The 19,798-nt window shown below is 39.0% G+C and overlaps 1 protein-coding gene across 4 annotated transcripts in view; it reads right to left on the minus strand.

The window, feature by feature from the left end:
• CadN (neural cadherin) overlaps nt 1-19,798 on the minus strand; it is a gene marked incomplete at its 5' end in the record, with an annotated part of 755,916 nt that overhangs the window by 26,498 nt on the left and 709,620 nt on the right. For 2 of the 4 annotated variants that reach the window (XM_070094821.1, XM_070094822.1), the window contains 3 exon segments: nt 10,585-10,826; nt 16,025-16,214; nt 17,972-18,884. In XM_070094821.1, the coding sequence (XP_069950922.1) occupies nt 10,585-10,826; nt 16,025-16,214; nt 17,972-18,884 (1,345 nt within the window). 4 annotated transcript variants of the gene reach the window in all.

Raw genomic sequence — 19,798 nt, forward strand, 5'->3', positions numbered from 1 at the left:
TTTCAGAGTGGGTAGGGGATGTGTAGATCAAGTGTTTACATTGAAGCATATATGTGAACAGTATTTAGATAAAGGTAGGGAAGTTTTTATTGCATTTATGGATTTAGAAAAGGCATATGATAGAGTGGATAGAGGAGCAATGTGGCAGATGTTGCAAGTATATGGAATAGGTGGTAAGTTATTAAATGCTGTAAAGAGTTTTTATGAGGATAGTGAGGCTCAGGTTAGGGTGTGTAGAAGAGAGGGAGACTACTTCCCGGTAAAAGTAGGTCTTAGACAGGGATGTGTAATGTCACCATGGTTGTTTAATATATTTATAGATGGGGTTGTAAAGGAAGTAAATGCTAGGGTGTTCGGGAGAGGGGTGGGATTAAATTTTGGGGAATCAAATTCAAAATAGGAATTGACACAGTTACTTTTTGCTGATGATACCGTGCTTATGGGAGATTCTAAAGAAAAATTGCAAAGGTTAGTGGATGAGTTTGGGAATGTGTGTAAAGGTAGAAAGTTGAAAGTGAACATAGAAAAGAGTAAGGTGATGAGGGTGTCAAATGATTTAGATAAAAATTGGATATCAAATTGGGGAGGAGGAGTATGGAAGAAGTGAATGTTTTCAGATACTTGGGAGTTGACGTGTCGGCAGATGGATTTATGAAGGATGAGGTTAATCATAGAATTGATGAGGGAAAAAAGGTGAGTGGTGCGTTGAGGTATATGTGGAGTCAAAAAACGTTATCTATGGAGGCAAAGAAGGGAATGTATGAAAGTATAGTAGTACCAACACTCTTATATGGGTGTGAAGCTTGGGTGGTAAATGCAGCAGCGAGGAGACGGTTGGAGGCAGTGGAGATGTCCTGTTTAAGGGCAATGTGTGGTGTAAATATTATGCAGAAAATTCGGAGTGTGGAAATTAGGAGAAGGTGTGGAGTTAATAAAAGTATTAGTCAGAGGGCAGAAGAGGGGTTGTTGAGGTGGTTTGGTCATTTAGAGAGAATGGATCAAAGTAGAATGACATGGAAAGCATATACAGTGGACCCCCGCTTAACGAACTTTTTTCATTCCAGTAGTATGTTCAGGTGCCAGTACTGACCGAATTTTTCCCCATAAGGAATATTGTGAAGTAGATTAGTCCATTTCAGACCCCCAAACATACACGTACAAACGCACTTACATAAATACACTTACATAATTGGTCGCATTTGGAGGTGATCGTTAAGCGGGGATCCACTGTAAATCTATAGGGGAAGGAAGGCGGGGTAGGGGTCGTCCTCGAAAGGGTTGGAGAGAGGGGGTAAAGGAGGTTTTGTGGGCAAGGGGCTTGGACTTCCAGCAAGCGTGCGTGAGCGTGTTAGATAGGAGTGAATGGAGACGAATGGTACTTGGGACCTGACGATCTGTTGGAGTGTGAGCAGGGTAATATTTAGTGAAGGGATTCAGGGAAACCGGTTATTTTCATATAGTCGGACTTGAGTCCTGGAAATGGGAAGTACAATGCCTGCACTTTAAAGGAGGGGTTTGGGATATTGGCAGTTTGGAGGGATATGTTGTGTATCTTTATATGTGTATGCTTCTAGACTGTTGTATTCTGAGCACCTCTGCAAAAACAGTGATAATGTGCGAGTGTGGTGAAAGTGTTGAATGATGAAAGTATTTTCTTTTTGGGGATTTTCTTTCTTTTTTGGGTCACCCTGCCTCGGTGGGAGACGGCCGACTTGTTGAAAAAAAAAAAAAAAAAAATCTGCACCAACTAACACTGAATCTGCGATTTTTTTTAAAGAAATAAAAACTCATGGAATCACAGAGGAGCAAAGTTGGTGATCTGGGCACAACTTAAGCATCATTGTTTTTGCCCAGTTTGAGTCTTATTTTAAGCCAAATTCCATTGCTCAATTTAACCAAAGTCCTAGATATTTTGCTAACAAGTCTTCATTTTATTGTTTGAGCACAAGAAAGTGACCATCCACCTAGCAGAAATACCTATAAAATGCACAAGAGTCAGAAAGTTGGCCAATTTTGCTCATTTCAACAAATTACAATTAAAAAACAGAGTCCAAAATAAACACCATGCATTCCAGCCACTAAAACAACCAATCCTATGTTTATTAATCACATCCCCAGGCCTATCTTATATTACACCTTCCCTCCCACTTTGAATCCACCACCTGAAAAATTGAAGTTTTACCCTATTTCTCAAATAACAAAATGTAACTAAGAATGATTGGTTATGGTTTACGGTGTCCTAATAAATGAAGCAGACCTAAACAAAACTCATAAAACAGAGCAGGTTGGAAGGGGTTCAGAGAAGCCCTATCCTTCCTTAGGAAAATCACCAAAAATTGAGTCGTTCCACTACTCTGAACTGTTTCAAGGTATTTTTAAGTCCTAAAACTGACCAAAATCATCTATTTCTGCAGTATGTCTTCCATTATGTCAACTGATACTAAGAAATAGCCAATGAAACCATAAAAACACAAAGTCAGAAGTTTGCTTTTCCCATCATGCACTGTGTGGTACAGAATTTTATACTGTGAATGATCTTATGTCTAGGTCAAAATTTACCTCTTGCAGCATATTTGAGAGAGCTGCGCTTAAAATGTAAATCTATGCGAGTGACATTGGCATCACTATAGATCTATACGGGAGACGGTGAGAGGATTAAGCGACCAAGGAAAACTCTTTAGTATGGAATTTTTAAGCTTCATGATTTGAAAACATAGTCCACAAATTCTAGAGAATTTTTATTTTAGCCAAATTAACTGGAATTATTTGACAGAGAATTTTAAGTCTCCATGGGGAAATAGGGAAGAATCCTTCCTTCATAAACCATGCATGTCATAAGAGGTGACTAAAAAAATATAAAAAGAAGTTTTCTTCTTTATCAGGTCACCCTGCCTTGGTAGGAGATAGCCATTATGTTTAAAAAATAAAACTTTCAAGTCTAATAACTTCCTTGAGGTAGTCCAGGACTGCTTTGTAAAACATTATGTAAGAGAACCAACTAGAGGGAATAACCTGCTTGATCTGTCTCTGGCAAACAATGAGACCCTAGTAAACAACCTAGAGGTCACTGAGGAGCCAAGCTCCTTAGTGGAAGCATGATAAGGATAATGTAGTAAAAGTCCCAGATTTTCATTCTGCAGATTTTAACGGACTTAGGGAATACAATAGGGCCCCACTTTACGACGTTCCGCTAATATGGACATTTCAAATTACGACCAAAACTTGCTATATAGCTCCCCCACCTGACTTTCTAATACAGTCACCATGCCCCACCCTGTTTGTTTACATTCTCCGTGAATACCATGAGCACCGCGTCTCTCCATTATGTCTGGAAACTTTCAAAAATTTCAAGAGTTTTAAAGCTATTTCATCTTTTATACCTGTACCTAAATAAATTTACATACTGTGCTGGCAAGCAGATACATATTAAAATCACTAAGAATGTCTTGTTAGTCTTGAAGACGCCACATTAATAATGATCATTTTTTTTTTTTTCAACAAGTCGGCCGTCTCCCACCGAGGCAGGGTGACCCAAAAAAAAGAAAGAAAATCCCCAAAAAGAAAATACTTTCATCATCATTCAACACTTTCACCACACTCGCACATTATCACTGTTTTTGCAGAGGTGCTCAGAATACAACAGTCTAGAAGCATACACATATAAAGATACACAACATATCCCTCCAAACTGCCAATATCCCAAACCCCTCCTTTAAAGTGCAGGCATTGTACTTCCCATTTCCAGGACTCAAGTCCGACTATATGAAAATAACCGGTTTCCCTGAATCCCTTCACTAAATATTACCCTGCTCACACTCCAACAGATCGTCAGGTCCCAAGTACCATTCGTCTCCATTCACTCCTATCTAACACGCTCACGCATGCTTGCTGGAAGTCCAAGCCCCTTGCCCACAAAACCTTCTTTACCCCCTCTCTCCAACCCTTTCGAGGACGACCCCTACCCCGCCTTCCTTCCCCTATAGATTTATATGCTTTCCATGTCATTCTACTTTGATCCATTCTCTCTAAATAACCAAACCACCTCAACAACCCCTCTTCTGCCCTCTGACTAATACTTTTATTAACTCCACACCTTTTCCTAATTTCCACACTCCGAATTTTCTGCATAATATTTACACCACACATTGCCCTTAAACCGTCTCCTCGCTGCTGCATTTACCACCCAAGCTTCACACCCATATAAGAGTGTTGGTACTACTATATTTTCATACATTCCCTTCTTTGCCTCCATAGATAACGTTTTTTGACTCCACATATACCTCAACGCATTAAATGTCAAATATTACGTTAATATAGGCATTTTCATTAATCCATTGATATTTTTTTCAAACTTACACAATTAACATGCTATGTAACATATAAACATGATAAATACACCCCACAGTAGAATATATTAACATAAATATGAAATGATTTTCCAGTTGTCTTGCTGGAGTGTCAGAAAGAGTAACATTTTCTATAGTTCAACACCAAAGGAGGATAACTGTAGAAAATTGTTCCTTTTGTGTACCTTCACTTAGAGCATCATTCGTTCTAAAAATGATGTGTTACATGAGAATGGGAGTGTTGCGCTCTATTTATTCTACTGTACCAACATGGAGACATCCTGTACCACAACATAAGGTGTTTGTATTATGGTATAAGCTTCACAGACATGGAAATAATGTGCATGAACCAAAACCAGACACGTTCATCTGCTTGTTTACATACTCCACATCTCTCTCCTCTCTCATTTACTCGTTCTCTCTTGTTTATTCGTTTTAAGTTGTTTACTCACCTCTCACCCTACATTAAGACTACAAATATTTTAAGGTAAGTAATGAGTGTACTGTATATGCATTTTATGATTCTAGGGCACTTCAAATGTCACAGTATATTACGTGTGGGTGGGGTGTCCTGTTTGGTTACCATACCTCCCACACCTGACTTCTTACAATAAATACTACTCACCTTTCACCCTACATATATTTTAAGTTAAGTAATGAGTGTACTGTGTGTGTATTTTACTTTTTTATTGTTTTTAATGCCTAGTTCTATGGTTAACTTAATATATGTTAGTGTAAAGTAGTTATCTGGAATTTATGTGCATTTATAAGTGGAAACAATGGTGTTCTGCTTTCTGGCATTGTCAGCTTTCCAGTGGTAGCCTGGAACCTAACCTGCCGTATAAGTGGGGCCCTACTGTACCTGTCCAATGATGACTGGGGTAACTCAATTAGTGATTCTGTCAATGATCTCACATGCAATAACACAAGAAAAGTGTCAACTTGGGATATGCATAGCTTAAATTTATAACAAATTTTCCTCTCAACTGCACTAGCTTTTAAAGCTAGAAGCCATTCACAAAAGGTATTCTCAAGTCTTCCTTCATCAAACCAGCCATATCATACCAAGGCAGGGTGGCCCAAAAAGAAAAACAAAAGTTTCTCTTTATAACTTTAGTAATGTATAGAGGAGAAGGGGTTACTAGCCCCTTGCTACCAGCATTTCAGTCACCACGGATGGCTTACAGAGGAAGGATTTTGTTCCACTTCCCCATGGAAAATTCTCAAGTCACTGCCTGGAAAAAATACCCCACAACTTTATAAATACAACTGGCAATCAGTACCTATACAATCCAACAACAATCCAAACCATTTTTCTCTGTATGATACAAAATTGTTGAAAGTTTAAAGCCAATCAGAAGAGACATTCTCAAGCTACCACACAGGAACTGCTGTGTTATCTGTATTCATAAATTTGGCAAATTAACACCTATGCAACCCAACAACAATCTGAACCTTCCTCTTAATAAGATACATAAATACTGAAAGTCTGAAGCTCAAGAAAACAAGGATTCTCAAGCTATTGCACAGGAAGCTTGGAGGAACTTGAATAAACACTCAACAACCACTATTAGGCTCCTCATTTTGTGATACCAATAATGATTACACAATCAATCATGTTAGAATAACCAATGCACAACTATGAGAAAATAATGTAATACAGCAATTACAATTCCAAGCTAACAAAAGACTTGTGAAAGAAATGGGGGGGGGGGAAGAAGAATGGGGGCCAGAGGGGAAGGGGAGTTAGGAAGGGAAAAGAAATAGGGAGTAGGGAAGGAAATTAAAAGGGGGCAGGGAAAGAAATGAAAAGAGCACTGAAGGAAATGAAAAAGGCAGGGAATGAAATGAAAAAGAGGGCAAGGAGAGAAATGAAAAGGGGGTAGGGAGGAACTTGAAAAGGGGGTAGGGAGGGAAATAAAAAGGGATAGAGGAGAAAGGGAGGATGGAGGAAAAGAAGGGGATAACAAGGAAAATGAAAAAAGGAACATGCAAAAGGTAAGAGAAAAAATATAGAAAACTAGGGAGATAATGCTAGAAATGGTGAATTAAGGAAGAGAAGAATAGCAAGTCAAGGACATGGGTGGGGGGACAACAGAGGAAAAAGCAGTAAAAGAAAGAGGTTAATGAGAGAGAAGGAAGAACTACGTAGAACACTTAAAAGTGTAATTTATGAAAAAAAAAAAAAAATGAAATTTAATATTTTTTCCCAAAATGAAAAATATATTAAGGTCTTATAAAAATTAAGAAGTATGGTAATGCCAGAAGTTTTGTATATCCTTCCAACATCTATGAAAAGTTTATCCAAGTTAAAATAGATTTAAACACTCAAAAAGAAATATTTTCTCATCAGGTTCTTCTTCTGATTAAACACTAATATTAAGAGCATTTAATAGCAAAATTTTGAGACATCTGGTGCTGGAAAACTCCTGTGCATCCTTATAGCAGATAAAACTTTATACGAATATACAGAGCATAACCTAGCTTTGTTTTCGTATGAAGGTGACATGGCATAAGCAGCAGCTCATCCAGTTCTCATCCTTTTCAGTATACACAGTAGGTCCCAGCTTACAATGATACACCCCTTATGAAAATGGCACTTCAGAACTAATTAATCACTTACTTACAGAATTCATATTTGATTCACAGAATTTGATCAGCAACTGCAGATTTACAAATTTTGTTTGTCTGTTTGCTAGGGGGTGGTGGGTGACTGTGTCATAACATGTGGTAAGTGACTGTGGTGTGGAGGTTTAGATCATCTTACTCCACCACCGTCCCTCTCCACTACACAACCCAGCCATCCACCCCTTCTGCCCCACCACTACCTTCCCACAAGCACCTGATATCCTCAATATAACAATGAGTATTAAAGGTAGTAGGTTGGTAGACAGCACCAGCAACCACCCAGGGAGGTACTACCGTCCTGCCAAGTGAGTGTAAAACGAAAGCCTGTAATTGTTTTACATGATGGTAGGATTACTGGTGTCTTTTGTCTGTCTCATAAATATGCATGATTACAGGTACGTCTTGCTACTTCTATTTACACTTAGGTCACACTACACATACATGTACAAGCATATATATATATATATACACACACCCCTCTGGGTTTTCTGCTATTTTCTTTCTAGTTCTTGTTCTTGTTTATTTCCTCTTATCTCCATGGGAAAGTGGAACAGAATTCTTCCTCCATAAGCCGTGTGTGTTGTAAGAGGTGACTAAAATGCCGGGAGCAAGGGGCTAGTAACCCCTTCTCCTGTATATATTACTAAATGTACAAGGAGAAACTTTCGTTTCTGCTTTTGGGCCACCCTGCCTCGGTGGGATACGGCCAGTGTGTTGAAAGAAAGAAGAACAATGAGTATATGAAGGTGAACATAATTACAGCATTGTGTCAGATATAATGGGAGAAAATGACAGTTATTGCTGCCTTGCTCCACCATCCTCCCTTCCAACTGCAGGAGGAAGAAAATACAAGAGAGGAAGGGAAGTAAGGAAGTAGGATAGAGGGAATGGGAGGAAAGGAAGAAAATAAATGAAATTAGAAACAGAATATAATGGCTGGGTGTGACATAGCCCCATATTACAGACTCATGCCAACGTACAATAACAAGCATGTCACACTATACCATTATCTTTATTATTCTTACTCTATAGCATTATGACTTCGAGAGTGTATAAATCTGTAGTGGAGGGAAAGCAGGGTAGGGGTTGGCCTAGGAAGGGTTGGAGGGAGGGAGTAAAGGAGGTTTTGTGTGCGAGGGGCTTGGACTTCCAGCAAGCATTGGCCAAATTACCAATTTCCGGTCACTTTATTTTGTTGTTGAAACAGTTGACTTGGCAATTTCTTGTGCTCAATCGATAGAATAGAAGTAATACTAGTGAAATAGCTAAGAATTTGGTTGACTGGAATACTGTAATTGGCCTAAAATGGGAGTCAAAGTTGGCAAAATTGCTGATGCATAAATATCGCCGACACATCAAAATTCGTGAGAGCATAATTTTGTCAATTTTCTTTCAAATTTCGTACTTTTTGTTTTATTACCTTCACAAAAAGATTCTCTACCATTTCATAAGAAAAAATAAGAAAAGAATGCTATATTAAGATGACAGGTAGACAGTGGGATCATGTGACTCCTGTGTTGCTAGGTATGTGATGCTTTGCATGATTAAGCATCATGTATGCTAATATTTGAAATTTCATAGTTTCCAGTATTACATTATATGGTGTTAGTAACAGCGATTAGTGAAGCTTCCAGACATCAGAATTTAAAATCTGTGAGGATGAGCTGTGCCTCATTCCAATTCATCAAATAACCCATGGAATTCCTGTGGAGAAGTCACGTGATCTTAATGTCTACCTGTCCTCACCGTATGTCACTCGCACAACACACACTGCCTATGAAAATGAATGGTATAAAATACCGACACAATGGAAACAAACACATATACAGTTTAATGTGATCCTTTATTGACAACGTTTCGCCCACACAGTGGGCTTTTTCAAGTCACAAACAGATCTGTTTGTGACTTGAAAAAGCCCACTGTGTGGGCAAAACGTTGTCAATAAAGGATCACATTAAACTACATATGTGTTTATGTTTCCACACTGTCTATATATAGTCTTTTTAACCTCTGTATGTTAAAAGTGATCAAGATCCCAGGACCAAAATATTTTCTAATAAATATGTCCTAGGGTTTGCTCATGTGCCTTTTTAAACCAATTTGTCAGTATCTATTAGCAAGGTTTATTTTTTTTTTTTTTCAACAAACCTGCCGTATCCCACCAAGCCAGGGTGGCCCAAAAAGAAAAACGAAAGTTTTCCTTTTTAAATTTAGTAATTTGTACAGGAGAAGGGGTTACTAGCCCCTTGCTCCCAGCATTTTAGTTGCCTCTTACAACATGCATGGCTTACAGAGGAAGAATTCTGTTCTACTTCTCCATGGACATAAGAGGAAATAAACAAGAATAAGAACTAGATAGAAAATAGAAGAAAACCCAGAGGGGTGTGTATCTATATGCTTGTACATATATACGTAGTGTGACCTATGTGTAAGAAGCAGTATCAAGACGTACCTGAAATCTTTCATGTTTATGACACACAAAAAAGACACCAGTAATCCTACCATCATGTAAAAAAATACAGGCTTTCATTTTACACTCACTTGGTAGGACAGTAGTACCTCCCTGGGTGGTTGCTGTCTACCAACCTACCACCTACAACCAAGGTTTATGTCAGTGTAATATATACTGGTGTCTTTCATATAGGGAATAAGTAGTCTATCTGACTGGTATATTTATACAATACCTGGGACAAGCAGAGAACCATTTGGTGTAAATTTCATGACAGCTCAATAACACATGTATGTAACCTGCTTTGTTTAGACATAAAATAATTTTTTTTGTTTTTTTAGCATACTGGCTGTTTCCAACTAAGGTGGGGCGACCCAAAAAAAAGAAGAAACACTTTTATCGCCAAACCACAAATATCCCCACCCCTCCTTCAGAGGGGTAGGGATATTTGCAGGCAATGTACTTCCCACCTCCAGGACCAAAGTCCAGCTGATCAGTTTCCCTGAATGCCTTCACAAATGTTGCCTTGATCACACTCCAACAGCTTGTCAAGACTCCTATCTAACATGCTAATACACCCCTGCTGGATGTCCAAGCCCCTTGCACACAAAATCTCCTTTACCCCCCTCCCCTGAACCTTTCTATGTCATCCTATTTTGCTCCTTCCTCTCTAAATGTCCAAACAACCTCAAAAGTCCCTTCTTAGCCCTCTGGATATTACTTTTAGTAACCCCCACACCTCCTAATCTTTAAGCCATGAATTCTCTGCGTAATATTTACAATACATATTGCACTTCAACACGACATCTCCACTGCATCCTCCTCCTCCTCAAGTAACTAACAATTTTCAGGAATACATTAACATTGTAAGTGGGGAACCTACTGTACTTATTTTCTATTTTCATCAACTTCCCATTAAAATGATCTACTGAGTCATGCAGATGATGTGCATAGGCAACAGAATGCAGAATTTTCCTACACAAAAAAATAATGATGTAATTAAAACAAAATGCTGTACTTACTGCTACAATTCTTGGATCAAACAAAAGTTATAATTACCAAGAAGCTCTTCCTTCAAGAGAATTACAATGCTTACAATTAAAAATTAATAATAATTTGACAGCCACCAAGAACTGCAGTTCATAAAAAAAGACAACTTACTTAGTAAGACCAGAATACAGATGACAATGGCAACAACAAAATCAGTGGAGGGTTTGAGAATGGTTTCCTCGAGGATAATGTTGCAATCAGTTCCATAGAACCCATCGATACAATTGCATACATAGCCGCCCATGTCAGGTTCCAAATCCTGACATACACCTCCATTATAGCATGGCTGCCACAGCTCACACTCGTTGATGTTGACACAGTCATCAAGGTTAGGAACAGATCCTTCTGGGCAGCTGAGGAATGAATGATTGAAGAATAACATTTACCTGCTATATCATGGAGTGATAAGGACATGAATGCTCTGACCTGTTATGAACAGTATGTGTGAATGAATGGATGGCAGGGTAGATGTACAGCATGCTGCCCACTAAAAGTTAAAACATTAAAAATAAGAAATACTGGAAAGGACAGCTGAAGGTTCATGCAGCACTTACCAGTGATTTTAATGTCGTAAAGCCTCTTCTCCAATTCTACTTCAAAAACTCATGCATGTCAGAGACTAAAAGGAAGAAGCTTAGTATGATTATCAAAATGTTAAATTTAGTTTATAGTGCTTAGAAGTACATCTAATAGCATGCAAGTTTTCAACTTTCTAAGGCTTCATTCTAAAGGCATTTATGCAAAGCATACAATATAACCAAGGACAGTTACAGCATTTAACTATGATCATGCAATATGTGACCTTGACATATACATACCTATAATTAACTGGCCACTGAACTGAATTTTAATATCATTTCATTCACCCATTTTAGAGATCTTACCCAAAATGATAAGAAGACAAACAAGAATGGCAGCCAAAGCCCCCAGGCTAAGTCGGACTGTCCTGCCTTCTTGTAATAGTTCACAGTTCTTGCCATAATAGCCTCGTGGACAGTCACAAATGTATGAAGGTTCCTGGTTGTGACATGTGCCACCATTCTGACATGGATCATTTAGACACTCATCCTGGTCCACACATTCTTCTTGATTACTTGACAGTATTGTACCATCCTCACATCTAATTATTTTAGTTCATTGCAATGCAGGACCATGCACAAGCAAAATTAAGTGCATTAAATAGGAAAGTTCCGTAAGTTTTAGGTGCAGTTTGAAGTGCAAGATATTAAAAAAATGTTAAATGTCCAATTTTACCAGATTCCAAGAGGCAGCAAAAATAAGAGAGAGTTTCATTAGTGTTTATTAAAAATGAGTTTCAATGAAATGTGATGATTTTAAACTTTGTCAATAACCAAATGCTGTCAGATAGCAGAGTCTTAATATGAATACAAGTTAACAGTATAATATGACACTTAACAAGAGTAGCATTACAGGATGAGCACTTAAAAGAAAATTACCATCAATTTTTTAAATCAAGCATTTCACAGAGCCATATCAATACAAGTTACAATCTAAAATACTTTTTATTGCAACATCTAATTAGAAACTACAGATGAAAAATACTATGAAAATTATAAGGGAACCAGACAATAGAGTTTATGACTTTATTAAAGAGTAAAGATGTTTTAAGGATAAGTACTGTTCTTTATATGCTTTGATTTAATAACTAAAACAAAATGAATTCACTACTTGTCTTACAGTTCAATATTTATTAGTGTTTTATAAACAGTGGTACCTCAAGTTTGAACAATTATGCAAGTGTATTTTTGGGAATCTGAAATGGACTAATCTAATTTACATCATTCCTTATGGGAACAAATTAGTTCAGTACCAACGCTCGAACAGCCTTCTGGAATTAAGTTCATAACTCGAGGTACCATTGTAATATGTTTGAAGAGTCAAACAAAAGTTTAGAATCTTTCTAGCAAGGAGTTTACTGGTATTTAATAAGTTGTAGTTATAAAACATTTATTTTTTCATATATATTTGTTTCTTAACCCTTTAACTGTCAAACTGTTGATCAATGCATTACAGTTACCACTCAATGCACTATTTTTTCTTGTGTTCAATTTGGCACCAGAAGCCTGATGGGCCTAGGTAGTATAGAATGGGTTTCCACACTCAGTGTGCTCCATATTAAAAAAATCTGGGACGACACAGTACCTCATGGGAGCACCAGTTCAACTGAGTGCCAGCTAGAGTAAACAGCATGGCAAACCCCAGGGACTCACTAAAACTGTCATATTAACTTGTCAAGTAAAGGTTATGTTGACCCCAGGTTTAGCGGCTTTGGGATGAATGCAGCTGCAAGTGATCGAGGAAATATAAAAAACCTCAACGATAACACATGTGCAACATTCATGCCCCACACTTTGTTTTGATGCCAGTGGTAGTGGCATCCTGTGAGACTGTCCTATCACTGAGGAGTCACTGGTGTTAGTTGAGAGAGAGGGAGAGACTATTCTGCAACATGTGCAATACCTGTTCTTCCTGGCTGATGATCAGATTTATTAGCTGCTCATCAAAGTACAGGTATTGTAGGTGCAAGTGCTCTAATATATATCTATGGATCTATATCTATCTATATATATATCTATATATATCTATATCTATCTATATATCTATATCTATCTATATCTATCTGTAGCTATATATCTATCTATCTATATCTATCTATATCTTTCTCTCTCTCTCTCTCTCTCTCTCTCTGTCAGTTTCACTCTCAGTCAGATTTTGTCAGTTTCAGTCACTTGGTCAGTCAGTTTGTCAGTCTCAGTCAGTTTTATTCTTGGTCAGATTGTCAATCTTAGTCAGTTAGTTTCAGTCTCAGTCAATCAGTTTCAGTCTCAGTCAATCAGTTTCAGTCTCAGCCAATCAGTTTCAGTTTCAGTCACAGCCAGTTTCAGTCAGTCTTCCAGTCCCACTCTGTCACTTGGTCACAGTTTCACTAAGTCAGTCAGTCTTTCAGTCTCTCAGTAAGTCAACCAGCCTTTCTCAGTCCCAGTTTCACTCAGTCTTTCAGTTTCAGTCAGTTTCACTCAGTCACACTCCCAGTCAATTTCAGGTTCAGTCAGCCAGTCCCAGTCAGTTACTTTCTGAAAGAGAGAGAGAGAGAGGGGGGGATTCTGCAACATAAGAACATAAGAAAAGAAAGAACACTGCAGCAGGCCTGTTGGCCCATACTAGGCAGGTCCTTCACAATCCATCCCACTAACAACTTCTTGGGATCTTAATACTTGGGAATTCTTCGCTTGCCTAACCCTTGGGCACAAATGTGATACCACCTACGACTGCTGAACCTCTCCTGCCTACGGTGTATAAGCTGCTTCTCCACACATATGCCGTATTCTATTCAAGATTGATGGACTGACCACATCGACTCAAGGTTGAGGGACTGACTACCTCATTCTCCTCCTGTTCTTCACAATTCTCCTTTGTATGGACTGATGAAGCCACTGTGGCAAAACGTTTCCTCAATAAAGATACCCAAGAGTTGCTCATGTGTCTAATTTATCAGCGTGTCGGTTCTCTGAACCATTCATCTACAACTACTACCCAGTACGTCAGCAATCTTCTAATGTTCGACTTGTGTCCATTTTGACTTAGGACCAGTTGGTCAGAACCAGGCTCAGTTGTAAGTTGGATGGTAGGTGTATTTCTTATTTATAAATTACGTACATATATTGTTTAAGGATACTGGGGGTGGGAGAAGCCTCCTCCACCACTAATATGTACGGCTTCTCTCAGTGACCCTTATAAACCCAACAACAACACTTCCAACACTGTCCATTCTGGCTGATGATCAGGTTTATCAGCTGCTCATCAAAGTACAGTTGGAAGTACTCTAACCTCTCTCTCTCTCACTGAGAGAGAGAGAGATTCCATCAACAATGTGGGGTGACTGCACCAACAACATGGGGTGACTGCATCATCACTGTACCATCAACAGTTTGGGGTGACTGCACCAACAACATGGGGTGACTGCATCATCACTACCATCAACAGTGTGGGGTGACTGCACCAACATGGGGTGACTGCATCATTACTGTACCATAAACAGTGTGGGGTGACTGCATCACTGTACCATCAACAGTGTGGGGTGACTGCATCATCAACAATGTGGGGTGACTACATCATCAACATTATTGGGTGACTGCATCATCAACAATGTGAGGTGACTGCATCATCAATAATGTGGGGTGACTGCATCATCAACAATGTGGGGTGACTGCATCATCAATAATGTGGGGTGACTGCATCATCAACAATGTGGGGTGACTGCATCATCAACAATGTGGGGTGACTGCATCATCAATAATGTGGGGTGACTGCATCATCAATAATGTGGGGTGACTGCATCATCAACAATGTGGGGTGACTGCATCATCAACAATGTGGGGTGACTGCATCATCAATAATGTGGGGTGACTGCATCATCAATAATGTGGGGTGACTGCATCATCAACAATGTGGGGTGACTGCATCATCAACAATGTGGGGTGACTGCATCATCAATAATGTGGGGTGACTGCATCATCAACAATGTGGGGTGACTGCATCATCAACAATGTGGGGTGACTGCATCATCAACAATGTGGGGTGACTGCATCATCAATAATGTGAGGTGACTGCATCATCAATAATGTGGGGTGACTGCATCATCAACAATGTGGGGTGACTGCATCATCAACAATGTGGGGTGACTGCATCATCAATAATGTGGGGTGACTGCATCATCAACAATGTGGGGTGACTGCATCATCAACAATGTGGGGTGACTGCATCATCAACAATGTGGGGTGACTGAATCATCAACAATGTGGGGGTGACTACATCATCAACAATATTGGGTGCCACTCTGTCTGGCACTGTTCTTTGAGTAATATCATACACTCCAGCACTTCTAAAAACATTGCTGGGACCTATAAATAATTTGTATATATCTGTAGACAATAGTATGTGACCTAGGCAGGTGGACATGTTTACCTGTCAGTGTGTAAATGTGTGTTTGTAACTGATTACTCTTTCCATACCAAATATTGTGCAAGAACAACAATTAGCTATGAAATCACAAGATCCACTGTAAATTATAATTCTCAGAACATAAAAACTACGTAAATTAAAAAAAAAAAAAAAAACTTTGTGGTGTTATATCTCAGTAAGTACTGATCCTAAGAAAAATTTTTTTTTTCTTATTTTATTAAACACATAAAACTAACCTTTTTTGTTTTTACAGATTTATTTTTTCCAAAATATTCAGAGCGCTAGTGGAGATGCATTGATCAATGGCCTGATAGTTAAAGGGTTAAATAACAATGTACTGAATACCAATACAATTGCAAACAATTTAGTTCTTATATGAGCAGTATTCACACACTAATTGATGTTATTAAATTTGTAAAAAACATAATAGCTTCCAGTATCAATCTCATAAAAAACAAAAGTAATTAATGCTTTTCCTTGCTAATATTTTTATATGAAAAATTTGATAATTCTTTAACAATATGAATTATCTTACTACTTATAAAATATTCAAATCTGCAAAACTTACCCACACTCATGTTTCATCCATAAGTCTTTACAAGTGAATGGTGCCAGGCAGGTAACATTGACACACTGGTTTTGGGAGATACAGTTCTTGACCAAGTTCCGGAACATTGTAGCTTGCCCCCACTGGGTGCCATTTAGACCAGGTGGAAGTGGCAAGTGTTTTCCTTCAAGACGAATGTCATCCAAACAGCCTAAAAGCAAAATTTACATTTGATAAGAATTATGGTAAAAAGTAATGCAAATTTACACTTATACAATCTATGATATTACTGCTTTATGAAATTACAAAACAGTAGCGTATTATCATCATATTGATTACCTTTATCTTAATCCCCCAAAAGAAAAGCTTAAAAAAACTAAATACACTAAAATTCTTTAAAAATCTATTACTATACAGTATTTATCCCATAAATTCAGTTATTAATTTTCATTTTTAGTTAGTATTTTCATGTACACCTACCATGCGACTTACGACCGAGTTCGGTTCCGAGAAACCGGTCGTAAGTCGAAATGGTCGTAAGTCGAACTTTACTACTGAATATCAACAAAACATTTTTGTAATAACTTTATTTTATTGTTTTATTTTGGTATTTCATGTTTTACTTTACTTTTTATGCTGTTAGTACTGTATTTTATACTGTAAGACTCACGAAATCGTAATGACACGATTGCAAACAAACCATACCCCGGCCGGGATTGAACCCGCGGTCAGAGAGTCTCAAAACTCCAGCCCGTCGCGTTAGCCACTAGACCAGCTAGCCACAATAAGATTCGTCCAACTAGGTATATTTCTACACCATAGGAAGGTTAGCACAGGCACCACTGTGACCACAAATGCAAGTTTTTACAGACGAATCTCCAGCTAGCGTGGCCGTGACGAACTCTAGCTCAAGTCCCTTCACTGCCGTCAACATGACTCACGAAATCGTAATGACACGATTGCAAACAAACCATACCCCGGCCGGGATTGAACCCGCGGTCAGAGAGTCTCAAAACTCCAGCCCGTCGCATTAGCCACTAGACCAGCTAGCCACATAAGATTCGTCCAACTAGGTATATTTCTACGGTGCCGTCATGTTGACAGCAGTGAAGGGACTTGAGCTAGAGTTCGTCACGGCCACGCTAGCTGGAGATTCGTCTGTAAAAACTTGCATTTGTGGTCACAGTGGTGCCTGTGCTAACCTTCCTATGGTGTAGAAATATACCTAGCTGGACGAATCTTATGTGGCTAGCTGGTCTAGTGGCTAACGCAACAAGCTGGAGTTTTGAGACTCTGACTGCGGGTTCAATCCCGGCCGGGGTATGGTTTGTTTGCAATCGTGTCATTATGATTTCGTGAGTCATGTTGACGGCAGTGAAGGGACTTGAGCTAGAGTTCGTCACGGCCACGCTAGCTGGAGATTCGTCTGTAAAAACTTGCATTTGTGGTCACAGTGGTGCCTGTGCTAACCTTCCTATGGTGTAGAAATATACCTAGTTGGACGAATCTTATGTGGCTAGCTGGTCTAGTGGCTAACGCGACGGGCTGGAGTTTTGAGACTCTCTGACCGTGGGTTCAATCCCGGCCGGGGTATGGTTTATACTGTAAGGTTTAGGATAAACACTGTGTACACTACAAACACTTGTTTATTTCCCAGAAATTTGGCATAAAAAACATGGTCGTAAGTCGAGTGGTCATAAGTCGAGCAGGTCGTAAGTCGGATGGTAGGTGTATTTTATATTATTATTATTATTATAATCAAGGGGGAAGCGCTAAACCCGGAGAATTATACAGTGCCTGGGGGGAGGGGATGTGGAAGGCATTCAGGCTTAATTCGGGGAACTGGAGCACAGATCCAATGCCCTAAATCAAGAGCCCCTCACCAACATCAAGGAACCTTCCTTGAGAGGACATGTATTTTATAATCCCTGCACTGAATGAAAAAGAAAAGAAAAATGATCAACTTACCAAGTTTGTAATCATTGTAAACTTCAAATGTCCTTATTCCAGTGTATTCTGCCTTGCCACCAGCATATACACCCTCTTGTTTGTCAACATCCATCAACATATGCCCAGAGAAAGCCATAGTTTCATTATAGCGTCGACCCTCACCACCATCCAACATTAGAGTTGATGTTGATCCATGACGCTCCACCATAACTGAATGCCAGATGCCATCATTAACAGCCACAGCTGACAGCCAAAGATCATGCTCTTCAGTTCGAAGACTATTCAGATTATAACGAAAACGTAATCTGCCATCTTTTATCTCTAAAATTCCATATTCTCGATTGTGTTGATCCGAGATTCTGAATAATTCACCATACTCTTGCCATGTACGGAATCTGAGCTGAATTTCTGTACTGAAAGCATTGGGTTTAAAAGACAAGGCATATTTAACATAAGATTGTGTCTCAAAGTATGCCGAATTGGTTGGTTCGTCACAAGTTGGACCTGTCCACCCAGGCTTACACTTGCACACAGGGTGTGAGAGTGAGCCTGAACAGATGCCATTTGGTCCACAAGTAGGAACTATGGAACTGCTTCTGCATGCTTCTTCTAGCTGTGGGCAACCCATCTGAGTATTGCGGTACTGGCCAGGACGTGCTAGATCATACAGTTCACTATTGACCATAAGATTCCTTATACAGCCACTAAAATATCGACCATGGGGAACATGCAGCCATTTGTACAAACTAGGATCAGGCTGTTCATGAGCAAGGCCTCCAACCTGTAGAGGTGCATTTACATTTAAGTATTCATTGAAAGGAGGTATAGTGCCTTTAGCCTGGCATCCTGAAGAGTCAAAAATGGGGTCACTGCCATCTTCTGGTTCTTGAACTTCTGCAGCAACACAATGGTCTACATCTATTCTAACATTCTGAAAAATAGAATAATCTGTTATATATTTATTAAAAAATATTATATACTGTACAATGGTCCCTAGAGTTACAAGTCTTGAGTTATGATAATTTTGAGTTATGAGGGTCTTCAGTTAAGTTAATTGATTTACCTTCATAAAGGAATTTAGTTTATAGCTGCAATGAAAAATTTGAGATGCAATACAAATACCCAGCACCACTCGTCAATTTCAGCATATGGACCAGCAAATGACTGTGCATTTCAAGACTATTTACACCAAAAAGATATCTGCCAAGTACTTTGCCGAAACTTCAGGAGATGAAGCCATCAGCATCAAGGAATTCTGGAAGACTAAGTTTAACATCTTAGAATGTGTATATTCCTGGAATGAAATTTCTCCTTGGCACCTCACTGCAGGTTGGAAGAATGTGTGGCCTTTGATCACCTATGACTCTGAAGGATTTGAGGCTGAGAAGGGTGTAATCCAGGAGACTGTTGCTCTTAGTGAGGCAATTGGCTGGAGGTTGATGAAGAGGATGTGGAGTAGTTAAAGTAGAACTACAGACAGGGGTTGACAACAGAGGAGCTCGAGGAATCAGGAAAGATGGATAAGGATAGTGAGGAGGAAGAAGTGGACTAGCTGTGGACATTCAAGAGCTAACACACTGGAAAGGTGTGAAAGGAAACAAGAAAGCACCCAGACATTGAAAAATCTAAACTTGCTGCCTGTGTTTCTGATGATAATGTTTTCCAATCTTATTTTAAGAGACTCAGAAAAATCTGATAAAAACAAACAACTCTGGACAGTTTCTTCAAGAGGCAGCAGTTGGAAAGAACTTCTCCTTGCAACAAGTAACCTTTTCTCCCACACCACAAACTCTTTAAGCCCAAGGTACAATATAAGCTGCACTTTCAGGGTCTTGGAACAAATTA

Source organism: Cherax quadricarinatus, chromosome 48 (assembly GCF_038502225.1).
Source record: "Cherax quadricarinatus isolate ZL_2023a chromosome 48, ASM3850222v1, whole genome shotgun sequence".
Taxonomy (NCBI): Eukaryota; Metazoa; Arthropoda; class Malacostraca; order Decapoda; family Parastacidae; genus Cherax; species Cherax quadricarinatus.